Source organism: Rhopilema esculentum, chromosome 10 (assembly GCF_057945365.1).
Source record: "Rhopilema esculentum isolate cy_ngs chromosome 10, ASM5794536v1, whole genome shotgun sequence".
Lineage (NCBI taxonomy): Eukaryota > Metazoa > Cnidaria > Scyphozoa > Rhizostomeae > Rhizostomatidae > Rhopilema > Rhopilema esculentum.
In genome coordinates this window covers 13502147-13516048 of record NC_142824.1, presented here as the reverse complement: position 1 = coordinate 13516048, position 13902 = coordinate 13502147, and the positions used below count along the sequence as shown (strand labels likewise).

The 13902-nt window shown below is 35.2% G+C and overlaps 1 protein-coding gene across 2 annotated transcripts in view; it reads right to left on the bottom strand.

The window, feature by feature from the left end:
- LOC135693228 (ubiquitin carboxyl-terminal hydrolase 34) overlaps positions 1 to 13902 on the bottom strand; it is a 65444-nt gene that overhangs the window by 46144 nt on the left and 5398 nt on the right. For both annotated transcript variants that reach the window (XM_089110978.1, XM_089110979.1), the window contains exons 4-10: positions 13063 to 13113; positions 11755 to 11901; positions 4182 to 4249; positions 3107 to 3220; positions 2362 to 2440; positions 1449 to 1507; positions 447 to 525 (exon numbers count right to left, since the gene is read on the bottom strand). In XM_089110978.1, the coding sequence (XP_088967104.1) occupies positions 447 to 525; positions 1449 to 1507; positions 2362 to 2440; positions 3107 to 3220; positions 4182 to 4249; positions 11755 to 11901; positions 13063 to 13113 (597 nt within the window). The remainder of the gene's footprint in view (positions 1 to 446; positions 526 to 1448; positions 1508 to 2361; positions 2441 to 3106; positions 3221 to 4181; positions 4250 to 11754; positions 11902 to 13062; positions 13114 to 13902) is intronic.

Genomic DNA, 13902 nt, shown 5'->3' with positions numbered 1-13902 from the left:
GGATCAAAAGCATAGCTTCTTGGCTCACAAATAACAGCCAAAATTTATGTTTCCTTTGATCAAATAGCAGAATTTTTGTGCAACAAGTTTAGTTTTACTCTCAATAATTCTGTGAGAGAAGGTTACAAAATTTTAGGTTTTTCAATCAATTGGTTTTAATCAAAATTTTCATGATTTTAAACTTCCTTACGATGACGTCCTAAATCAACGTTTGTTTTCTGGCCATCGCAGTTTCCGTCATTTCATTATTTTACATACAAAACATCTTTCGAATGTAAGCCCAAAAGACAGCTGATAAAACCTGTGATAAATACTGTTATTCTAAAAATTTCGTATCTCTTTCTTGTTCATTCCATAAGAGTATCAAAATAGAAACCATCACATTGACGTAACTTGTAACTTGATGCAGATATCAAGGGAAGCAAAACAATTTGCGGAGTACCAACCTCAATGTGATGGTTTGGTCCAAATAAATGTTCAATCATTTCCCTCTCAATAAGCCATTTAGCAAGTTCTTGACACAAGCTACAAAAAATTATACAAGTTACGACGAGCAATAATAAATTACCCGGTTACAAAAATACGTGCTACAAAAAATATGGCTTTGAAAATGGCACACAATTTGAATAACGTCAATGAAATAGCTAAAGAGTTTTCGATACATGTTTTGGCGTTTGATACTCCGAAGAGTATCATACTAAAAGCTTTATTATGCTTCAAATGTTCGATTTTTCAAGCAATTTCATACATGAATGACTGAGAAGCCTCTCACTTTTCAATAATAAACTTAACAAATTTTAGACTGGAATTAACAGAGTTCTGCCCGCTGCCCTATGTTTCATGAGAATCTCATGAGCGAGCCAACAGTTTCACATATAGCTTCAGATAAGCCTATCATATACGAGGTCACTGGTGGCAAATTGTCCGGTAAACGACTGAAAAAACTGTTCAGCTTTGTCTACATGGTTAACGTCCTTAACCTCTTTATGTATCCTACTTTAAAAGGCTTCCAATTAATTATTCTGACACCAAAGAATTCTGACAAAGTCATCATGATACTGTCATAGATTCTAGTAAAAATGCCAAACAAGCAAGAGTTTTGTTCATATGGTGCTTTTTCAGTGCCAAACCGTTTTTGGAATTTTCAACATCTTCTTTGATGTTGAAGGATTTTTACAGATTTTTAAAAAAGGGCACACGGGGACCAGCTGTATTTAAAGATCTCCAACAATTACTAATGGCTATCGTGAAATGGAAAACTGTATCCATAATTTGGAAAACCTTTCTGATTCACACAAATGCATCGCAATTTCTGTTCTTCTCAGTCTTTAAGACATGTCCTTAAGACATTACTTTGTATTCACTTTGAGTGACAATATTGCAGGGACTAATCCGCTGGGAGCGAAACGCACAAACGAGACACTAAAATTTGGACAAAGTAAACCTACCTATCAACATCACCAAAATTATCATTTTGTGACATCTCAATCAAGTTGTGAATTTGATTCTGAAATAAAAAAACCACGTAAATATGAAAAGGAAAATAAAGAGTAGTTGAAAGCTCTTTGGTTGCAACCAACGAAAAAAAGACAGAAACTTGGGGTTTAGCACTTCAGGATTCCAAAGATGAAGAAAATCGTGTTTCGCGGGTCTAGGGCACTGAATCATAAAAAAAACTCTATTCATCTTAGTAGGTTTGTACAAAGCAAACAATTTTGATCGGAATAATCGCAAAATTGACCAGGAACCGACTTTTGTCTATTTATTCGCCTTTTTCGCTAACGAGTTAATGCTAGTGAAAAACCTGGTTCTCCTTAAGGAAATCAACTTTCTTGTGAATAATCAAGAGACTTCGATAAGATAAATCTATGCATTATTTGAAAATAGAAAGCTAGACAAATCCAGGTCCCCAAGTGTGTACGAAGCGAGCTCCATTTGTGTCGCAATTGAATTTGTCTCTAGTCATGTTCTGGCGCTACATAAGAGCCCGAAACGTGCCTTGCCAAAGGGTCCAATGTCGAAAAAAACTATTAGACAATACTCTAACAAAAGCAGTAACAGTGAATCGCAACTTGGTTATCGCACTTCTTGACCGAAAGGAAAATTCGTTTTTTGTGAGGTACATGGTTTAAATTGCTTCTTATATTAAGCCTTTGCTATTATATTATGCAATTTATACATAAGGCGTCAGGGGCAATCCATTCTCACAAAAGTGACGCAAACTACAAAAAGAGGTACAAAAAGAAATAATCACAGAGTTATTGCAGTCATCTTTTAAGAAGCAACAATGAGAAGGTGATATTGGCTATTAGAAATTGGACAAGGGCTTTACGATTTCCAACAAATAAACACTTGAATTACCGTAATTTGATTGAGCCCTTCCATTCGAACCGTGAGAGTCGACGACATGAAATATGTAAATGATAGCTCGAGGGAGTTTCTGCAAGCAAGCAATGGAAAAATGAATAGCAAATAGTTAAATTTTCATCAGAAAGACCGATAGCAAAAAAGATTATGATGATGGGAAACCAAGTTTAATCATTGTTACTTCCATTACCTAAGAGTCTCGAAAAGTTTTTGTTGCTGAAAACTGTGAGCTTTATGGAAATAATGATTCATAATTTTATAAAGCTTACAAGAAGATAAATGTTTTTTGTAAGCCAAGCAAACAGCAATTTTCATTAAATGTTCTCTTACGTACTTCTTAGGCTGTATCTACGGCAAATACAATTTTTCTTTTTGTCTTAAAACTAAGGCTGTCTTCGTAAAAGTCTTCGGTATGTTGTTGATGTTGTTTAATGAGAAGCCCTAGTAGCTCCAGCTTACGTTTTTCATTAAGAACCTGGTACCATTTTGGCAGTAACTACTCGTGGGCCTATCTTTTTTTCATGGCTGAATTTCAAATGTGCAATGCTAGAAACTTTCAGCGCAATTACTAGATTTACAACATTTGGCGAAAATTCCCTATAAGATTTAGCATTCTAATTTGCGTTTCGTGACCGACCATGAAACTTTCGAACAATCAATGCGTCAAGGACAGCTTTTGTTAGCAGAAACTACATTAAATTTAAGGTACAACAGAAATAAGAAAACAATTCTTACGAACCTCTCAAGGCGTGATTCATTTTCCGAATCGACTTTGATTGTGCTCAGCATAAGATCTGCCATTGCCCGCGTGTTTGGCATTCTTATTTCTTCTTCTGACAGGCTGCAGAGATACCTAAAAAGGAATAAACTCAATTTATGTAGAAAGACCTAGCCATACATTGACCCGCAGATGGAAAAGCAGTAGCGACAAGGTCTAGAATTCCCGACAGGCAATTCTCCGATCTGCAAACAACTTTCGGCGAAACATAAAATGAAACTGGCTTTGAAAAAGCAAAAAATTCGAAGAAATACTAAGATTTATCGTCTGATATTTCCTGGAGTATGACACATCAGAGTAATTTCCGAATTTTAAGTTGGAAAATGTGCAAGACTTAATCTGGAAAGTTGGGACGTAGAGCCCAAAGATTGGAAAACAGAAAAAACAGCACGTTCTTAATAACATAAAAACAGGACCCTCCCCCTGAGAGAACAGCACATTTAATAGAAAATCCAGATTGTGCTAAAAAGTATAATGGTGACATGCTTGTGATAATTTACACAGCCTGATCGTCGTCACATCTAGCAGTTTTAGAATTTATCTATATAAACATTTAAAGCTACTGTAAATATTAAACGTGTAGATAGAAAAAGTTCATTTTCATTCTTCGATTCAATTAATAATATTTCTAATCATAAAAAATCAAAACTAGAAGTTAATCAAACTAATAAGAAAACAAAGAGAGGCTTAACCAAACTTCATTAGACCTTATCATAAAAAGATCCAAATATTTTAAAAAATAATCAAAGCAACCAGAATATGATCAGCCATGATTCTAATTACTTAAATTTCACAATAAATTTGAATGAAAAATATCAAATCTCTTATTCTCAATAACTAAACTATCTTTGTTCAAAGTGCAAATTGACCAAGTCTAACAAAAGCTTCTTAGCAATATATGCATGAAAACCTTAACGAATTGACCAGGCCATCAAGTCCAAAATACTTGACAACAAATCATGCGAAATCTATAACATAATGTTGAACTTCGTTTCAGGCATCAACATCAGGCATCAACCAAACGGTAAAATATTACCTCAGAACAGGGGCAGCAATAGACTTGATAAATTTCCTTATAGCATCTCTGCTAAACCAAACTCGCAACTACAAAAACAATTAAATGGTTTATTAAAGAAAATCAAAGTTTGAAAATGCAGTTAAATATACCATTGATGAATCTTGAAATGAAAATCTGTACAACGGAAAAAGTGTCATAGATTAACCGCAAAGATTGGTGATATTTTATTCAAATTAATTTAAACTCAAGTCTTGTCATCATGAAGGAATCACTTAACATAAACAATGTCATATTATAAGACTTAACAAGAAAATAATAATTAAATAAGAACATTTGATAATTTGATACCGAAGATACAGAAGACGAAATCATACACAAAGGTTATCATACACGAACTGTTGACAATGTCACACTAATACAAAGAGATTGCAATATTGCCTTTCGGTCAATGCAAGCACATGAAATCCGGATCAGTGCAATGAAGATAGACCCCTAGATGAAGAAATGACTTTCCAAGTGTTATTCCAATACACCATAGCCCCTGTTTGGCAGCATACAGAGCGAGTCATTGTGAGTAAGAGCTCTATGCAAACATTGGAAATTCAGAGCAGTTAGCCAAATGTTTAACAGCTAAACGACGGTGAAGTGGCTCAATTTAGCAAAAAAAGACGTCACAGCTATCAAAAAGGCTAGCCAAAGTCTCGGCAAGTTAATTCAAAGAACTTGAAACCAGCTGTTGTTAAGTTCAACAAGATGTAATTAAATATAAATGAGATAATAAATAAAAGATAGCAAAAAACTTGCCTTTGAAGGGAAAGGACAATTATCTCGGCTACTATTTATCAGACTTAGTAGGCACATTTTGAAATCCACTTTTTGAACACCGACTTGTGTCAAGTAGCGAGAAAATTAAAATCAATTTTGTTCTGTTACTATCTATTTAAAGTCAGAAAAACATTTACAAAAAAGTATCACAGGTTCATGAACAGAATATTCTCGAAATCGGGTAAAATCTACGTCAAGATTATTCTAATCATTTAAAAAATTCTGGACTTAATTTACTGTGTTACTGAAAATCTAAGACCTGTTTTGGACTAAAGATTTAAACAACAGTTCAAGTTAGAATGATTAAATGCAGTTAAACTTGTGTTTGCCTTTCATCCACAGATGGAGAAGCCTGATTGAATTCAAACGAAGCTATTGCATAATTTCTACACTGCAAAGACGAGCTTGATATGGCGCTAGCTTAAGTTTTTAAAAAGAACTAAGTTTTGAGCACTTAAAACTTAAATCTTATGGATGCTTCTAGCACAAATTTAGAGCAGTGCTGGCAAAATGGTTTAAGGAGTCTCATTAAAGTCTTTCAAAACGTGAACAGGTAAAATAAGGTAATAACGTGAAATAAAATTAAAACTGCAAGTCTTAAAGACCTTATGTCTTCGTATGATCCATAAATCGATTGGTTCCAGGAAAATTTCACCTTAGCCCGACAAGACAACACGCGACTCAGTCCCTTTTATCGAAGTTTAGATATATATCGAATTATTATAGATATCTTATCAAAACAATTAAATTACTCCTCTCTGCCTGTTAATACACTACAGGGTATCAAAAGTATTACACGACCTTGTTCAAAATGGCGGCACTTTTTGCAAACTTTTTGGCAATACAAAACGTTTGAATGCAAGAGTTGGGTGAAATAGGCGTATTTTGTAGCAAATTTCGACGGGAAAAAGTTGCAAATTTTGTTGACGCCATAGAAAACTTAGTTAGAAAAGTTAAATTACGCAAAGACATTTTGGATTGTAAAAATGTAGACCATGCCTAAGGAAGCAAAATTGTCAAATGAGAGGCGAGTCGCTTTAAAATATTTACGGGGAAGTGGTCTTCAATTTTAAAAAAAATGTTGACCAAGATAGATGCAGCTACACAACGGCTGAAGTCGTAAACACCTTTCTATAATTTCGTTACAGTAGTAAAGAAACCGAGAAGTCGGTGACCAAAAAAAGTTGATGTTAGTACTTTACAATTAGCCATGTGAAAGAAGAAAAGAACCAAAACCTACTAAGAATATCATCTTAATTTAATAAATAACAAGAATCTAATGCAAAATAAAGAAAAGAAACCGAAAAAACAAACACAAGGAACTAATCTTCTCTTCACATGATCTTCACAAGGATCAAGGATCTTCTTGATAGAGATCCGAGAAAGTTTTTAGTCTCTTCTGCTTCTGATTAAAGTTATTCTAAACTTTGGCTTCGCGATGAGTGAAAGGTTATTTTTTGTCATAAATTATTATTTATTACGTAACAAATTGTGATGGAAAAAAGAAGAAAGGTGAAGCTTTATGACTCTTTTCCTAGGGTAGGGGGGCAATTAAATTAAACTTAGGGGCTGGGGTACAGTTCTAGCCTGCTAATGTGATGCCTAACAAAGGGGTCACTCAAAAGAGTGAGTTAGGTGATGGAAGTTGCGACTTTTAAACCTTTCATTGAAAAATATTTCTCATATTGACGAGAAGGCTGTTTCTATACAATTGCTTCTTGTGTATAGCATATTAGGGACATTCTTTGTCAAGTGTAACCAAAAAAAGTCCAAACTTGAAATTTTTGTCATGGATTTTGTTTAAAATCTAGTATTATGTTAAGCAAACCGATCTTTTTCTATATTTCAAATTTTTTTTTGACTGGTCAAGCGGTTTTGGAATTATGACCGGTCAAACTTTTCAAATTTGTCGCAACCGGTCATTACTTGTGCCACACCTAAAATTGATATCTTCCTTCACACTCAACCTATAAAGATGGAATTGGTATCAAATGAAAGCACTTGACAAGCTGAAAGTAAATTTCCAGTGAAATTGATGCTAGCCTCAAAGGCTCAAGGGCTGAGGTACAATGTTATTTTTCAATGGCTGACCACGCCCAAATGGCAACGCCAATTTTCATGAAAATTTTATTTCATTAAGATAAATTCATGATAAAGCACTTCATAAAATATAAAATTGGGGTTGGCATGGGTTTTATCACAATCAGTCTCAGAATACTGATGAGTATTATCTTGAAAGGTTAAAAGTCAATGTAAGTCTTCATGCAATGCATACAAGCGGTAGTTTGATTTTAATAACAAGTGTCATGTTCATTGCAGTTAGAGAGAATTTTTGTTTCAGAAAATTATTCCATCTGTAATCTGTTTTGTAATGACATGCTTGCTACTTGTGATTCCCCTTTTGATAATGTGTAGGTGCGACCTGTAAAAGTGACCGGATTAAGTTGCACAAGTACGTCTGAGACATCAACAACAAGCTCTTCAGAAGGTTCTGGATACACAAATGAAGGGTTTGGGCCATGGGGATGCAGGAAGCTTATTGTCACTTCATTGGCTTCTGGTTGAATGCTGGAAACATATGCCACCCACCACTTGCTGTCATAAACTACAGCAACATAGCCTGTAATCTTACTGAGCTCAATATGACCACAGCCTGCTTTGACTACTTGAACTTCCCTTGTCACTTCACTTTCACTGTATTCTGAGACAAGAAGAGAATATTTTGAAATTGGTTTGAAACAATGTAATTTTTGTGTTCCAGCAATCGTTTTAGCAGTCTGAAATCTTTCATGAAGAATTTCTTCTTCTGAATACCAGTCGGCAGCAGTGAGAAATTTTGCATTGATGCCTTTAAGATGGGAATCAACAAACTCAAACAGCTTCAGAGCTGACAAAATTTGATCACGGTAAGGTCGCTGCAGACTTGCTTTGGTTGCTTCTCTTTTGATAGTGCCTCCAATGCCATCTGAAGGCCCCTTGCCATGGCTTGTTGCAAAAAAATGCCATTCAGCCGGCACACCAAAATCATATTGATGCATGCACAGGTTACAAAAATTCTTGAGGTTTTTGTATTGGCCTGCACAGCCATCAGAAAAATAGATAATTGCTTTCAGCACCTGAAACTTTTCTGAAAGATGTCTCATCAATTCTTTCTGAAAAAGGTGGACTGCAACAGTGTCGTGAGTATGGCAATCTGATATTAGTACAAAGTTGCTGTGGTTGATTTGTCCATCCTCTTTGAAATAATAAACAAATGGATGCAGTGTTGCCATGCTGTTATTCCAGTAGAATGATTGTGCTTCATCTTGGACAACAAAAGAAAAGTTTTCTGAAAAGTCACCTATCACAAGAAATTCTCCTTCTACTAGACCTTCCTTTCGTTTGCAAAGATACTGAGATTGCTGTTTTGCAATGAAATCATGTCGCTTAAGAGTGTCAAGTTTCTCAATAAATGCTTCCACAAAATCTTCTATTGGCTCTACCATAGTCTCTAGTTTTGAGCGATCAGTAGATGTCCACTGCTTAAACTCTACTTCATCGACATCGTTATCTTCGTAGCATTTTAAAAGCATCTCTCTCAGGGGCTGTTTACCAGGGCAGTATGGGCACTCACCAAGATGACAGTTTGGTACTGCGGGGTTACACATCATCTTAGCCAATGCGTGTCCATAATGACTAACAGGAACTACTTCATTGGCTGTCACAGACGCCATCATGGATCCGTTCATCATCAATTTTACATTGTTATGGATTGTACAAACGCAGACAGAATGAGTGCCACTTGCTCCAGCTAAAACACATTCTTTAGGTCGAACCATTGCAAACTTTGAGAAGCTTATCTTCATTGATGGATGTTGGGATTTGAATGTTTGATAAATTTCCCGAAGGTTTCCTAAAACTAGTCTTTTTTGAAACAGAGTCTTCTTGCGAAGAATACTTAAACAGTCCTTTTTTCCAGGCATAACTCTGCTGATATCATCTTGCCGATAGAAGTTTTCTACAGCCTCTGAAACATTCTCTGGCAACTTTTTTCCAGTTTTTGGATTTGGGGTAGCAAGGATGCCTTTTTCCAATGATAAATGCATTGCTTGTGTAGCCATTCCTTGAGAGCAGCCAAAGGTGGCCATTATTTTCCTACGACTCCATGTTTGCACAAAAATAGTCAGAACTGTTATCTTTTCACTTCTACTTTCAGTGCTGCGAAATTTTGCAATTAGTTTTTGCACAATTTCTGCTGGCATTCCATCTTCCTCATCTGAAGAAACATCCATAATCAACGATGGAGAGGAGCCACATGCAGCATCAAATTTTCTTTCAAGGGTGTCATGCACTCTCTTCTTTTTTTGAGGAAGGTAGCGGGATCTTGACATTATTTTTCTTTGACTCAGAGGGCTTTCTCCAATTTTCCCTAAAGTTTCATTTAGGCTTTCAAATTCAATTTCAGGCGGAACAAAGTCATCCTCCTCTTCAGAGAGCAGATTCTCGAGTGGCGGCTCCACTCCAACCACTCTTTGTAGCTGTTTTCTACAGTTAGTGCATATTTTCATTCCAACTTGAACCAAAGATGGATTGCACTTCGCTTGCTCTGCAGTTACGAGTCTCAAATCTTTTGTTCTTTTGGTTTTATGCACTTGGAATGGGTCACAGCAATATTTTCGGTTGTTTTGTATACTTGTCAGTTTTGAAAGTTGTTCTGCCATCTTAAATCTCGTAAACTAGAAAACTGCCTTTTCAGTAATATACTAAATGCTTTCACCAAAGTCTGAAGTCTGTTTGAAGTTTCTAAAGCACATTTCTTACATTGGTTTTTTATTTACTGTTTCCTTGTAATAGACAGGTGCTATTGAAGAGGACTTCCTGGTTTGACAATTACAGGATACGAACAGCCAATTTCAGAAATTATTTAAAATTGATGGGAATTCTTAAATCATAAAGTTAAATAACATGTCTAGACTAAATTTCACTAACATGACATTAATGGAAAGTTGTCATTTCCTGAATTAGCAGGAGGTTTCCATTCAATGGTGTTTTTGGCTATGAAAAAAAGCTTTTTTCTTTCAGCGATGGCTTGTCATGTTGATGCATAAGGCTTAACTTTATTTTTATACTCCACACATGCACTGATGTAATATTCATCTATAACAGAACAATGTCATAAAGTACAACAATGTCATAGTAGGTCATGCTTATGCAGGATACAGATCTAATAAAGACTTGTCAGTATTCTGAGACTGATTGTGATAAAACCCATGCCCACCCCATCTTTAAATTTAATGAGGTGCTCTATCATGAACTTATCTTATTGAAAAAAATTTTTCATGAAAATTGGCGTTGCCATTTGGGCGTGGTCAGCCATTGAAAAATAACATTTTACCTCAGCCCTTGAGCCTTTGAGGCTAGCATCAATTTCACTGGAAATTAAGTTTCAACTTGACAAGTGCTTTCATTTGACACCAATTCCATCTTTATAGGTTGAGTGTGAAGGAAGATATCAATTTTAGGTGTGGCACAAGTAATGACCGGTCGCAACAAATTTCAAAAGTTTGACCGGTCGTAATTTCAATACCACTCAAGCTAGGAAGCTGAAATTTTCACAGCAGATGTATCTTTGCACCAGAAAACTCTGTACAAAATTTGAGCAAAATCAAAGAGGTTAAAAATTTTGAGGTGGTTACACTTGAAATAGAATGTCCCATTACAAGATTACTGCAGCAAAACTGACTTCTTCGATTTTCTACGAAACACTATTTGCATTGCAGATTGTGTGGAGAATATGTGTATGGTCTGCTCGATGTGATTTCATGAATATTAAAAATACAGGAAATTATTCCAAACAATTCCATACTATGCGCGAAATCCATGAAAAAAATCATCAAATGTGTCATTCGAAAGTGGTATTGTATGGATAGAGTAGAAAGGCGTCGTTCAAACTCGATTTTATCAGCCCTTCTTTTGATAAAGGGAAAACAATATGCATATTGTTTGTCCTTGTTTGACAAGGAAGAAAGCAATATGTTTTCCCTTTTTGTTGGAAGTGTTAACGACACAGGGGCCTGATCCAAGTTGGAAATTCTAGGGTGATGGGCAAATTAAAGACTCGTAAGAAAGTTTTGCGAACAAATCAATTGTTTTGCAAAAAAGTGCCGCGAATCCCTTGGTGATGTTCGCGCTTAAACATGAAAGCAAATAATAGCCCCCTTGACAATTAGATGTTGATTTCAACCGCACTAATGTAAAGCTATTTCTGATGCTCAAAGAAATTTGATTTCTGTAACATGTCATAGAAAGTTTAATAAAGAATTATATGAATTTACGAGGTGCCAAAACTAAATTATGAGCCAAAGTTTTACCTAGATTGGAGGGGGGCAGTGTGTGGGGGGCAGGCACCGCGGAACAGGAGGGGGCTGTGTGGGCTTTAGCAAAAAATTCAAAAAATGCAAAATATTAAGAAATAAACCACTAGTAAAGCCTCCTTTTATTCGGTTTTAGCCCCCCTCCACTTTTTAGACTCCCCTCCCACTTTCCTCAACGCTCCACGGCGTCTTGAACAAGAATAATGCGAACTAGAAACATAGATTTATTTTAACAATCCTGATTCGTGCAGACCACAAATTGATTGGTTGTTTGATGAATGATAAATTCTCTTTAACTGACCAGCTGGATCACAGATATATGATAGCGCTTGCTTGCCAATTTTTTAAAATTAATGAACAGCCCTAAGGCGGTGCATTTGAATTTTTCGATCTGGTAATTGATATTGCCATACCTGTGCAATAATGCTGATCAGGCAGCTTGCAAGAGATATCGGCATGCTACTTTCATCAGAATGAAAACAGTCCTTGATTGCGTCCAAGCCACCGTGCTCGCAAAAGAAGGCGACATTCTCAAGCATCTGTGCCGGAGCTTCTTCATTCTAAAAAGGAACAATAGTCAATTCAAGTAATTCAAGCAAATTCCTGTATGTCATAAATAAAGATAATAGTTAAATCATATTTTGCTACTACAGATATGACTTTATATAAATACAATTCCTATCCTTAGGTAACAACCAGGAAGGTGGCGATAATAGGCTCACGGAGGCTAAGCCCTTATGTTAATACCAATAGTAGCCAATTTCTACTTTCGCTATTGATCTTTCTAAAAAGATTTGCATGAGAGTTCTTTCACAGAACTACATCTCTTGTACATCTCATGCTGTTTTTCAGGTACTTAGAAATTTCGTCAGACAAGTACACACTAATCTATTATAAAGTATTGTTTCCACATCAGACTTGTCCCCTCACAACTGATTAAGAGGGTCGAATAAGAGCTTTTACTAGTAGCAATATTAGGTCAAGCTGGAGCCAAGCATAAGTCTTATTCACAAACTACAATGAAGAAAATTGATAAATATTTCGATCTTTGTCACTATTTAGACTTGTTTCAGTCATTGGCCATTATATGGGCTAAATTGCCTATTGCTTCCTCTTCTGATGGGCAAAACCATTGGCAAAATCTACTTTCAGTTCAGTTCAGTTTAGTTCAGGTTTGTTCTCAAATCTGCATCATACATACACTATTAAATTTCAATTCAACATATCCAGAATACAAGAGAACCAAAATAAATAAATAATTCATATAAAAAACAGAAAGTTAAGTTGTATGTATAGAAAAATACATAGATGTACAGGAATACACATTTAAGGTTAAAATTTGCTGAATAACAAGAACTAAAAATTGTGTGATGTGTTACAGGCAGGATAAACCTTTTCATGATAGTATTTATTTCTACTGAGCATCTGAAGGTAGTTTTTGGGACAAAATGAGAAGCTATACTCATTCAGCAATGTCTTGGTCTCTCGGTGTGACACCCTCACTCTTGGTAAAAGTTTTGTCACATCAAGAGCGCAAACCCAGACCCTCGGATTTGTAATCTGTGACCCTAACTACTGAGCCAACCTTGCATCATCACATCAAAGCACACAATAACTTATTGCAAACAAGTGTAATTGAATAATTTCACTGATGTGATTATAGACCAAAATATTTTAAAAATATTTTAATAAAGAATAAGGTAAGTTGCAGAAATACTCACAGCAATATCACAATATGTCCATACAAAACTGTGTTTGACAGACAATAAACCCTAAAAAATATGTATATTGGTAAAATGCATAATTAAATGTATAATGTGATTGATCATAATGTAATTAATATACATAAAGGTTGATTGGAGGCAATGCATGAAGATTGCAATATTCAAACTTAAGTCCTGGTTAGTTAGTTTTACACTGACTCAATTCAACAAATTTCACATTTTAAATACATTATCAGCAAGGAATTAACCAAAAAATACATTAGAGGTTTGAAAAGAATGGGCAACTGAAATCAAAAGCCAAGTTCCAAAAAAGGAAGTAAAAAATCAGGAGAAGAAGTAAACCACAACAGAAGGAATGCAATAAGATTGGAAAGGAGTTAGAGCATTTAGGCATAAAAAGTTGTAGTTATTAAATGTTTGATAGTCTGACTTGGAATGATGAAACATATTCAGAATAGATGAAAAAGACATAATGGTTTCAATTTAGAATATCTTATTGATAAACATTTGGGACATGACACTTTATAACCTTATTATATGGCAAATGAAAACCAACACTATCTACTATATACACCAATTAAAATTTTGCTTTACTTTTATTAGTACTATCGAAGTAGCAGAAGGGAGAGGCCCAATGAGTATCATACCAACATTAACGCAGTCTCCGTTGGTCAAAAGAGTAGGCACAAATCGAAGTGCAACCATTACAAAATTAGAATTGCTTTGAGGTATTGCAAACACAAAAAATTAGAAGTTTTTTCCCAGTAATTTTTTTCCTTCAGAAAATTAGGAATAAACTAATTTGTATGCAAATTATATTTTTGGGATAGGAAACAA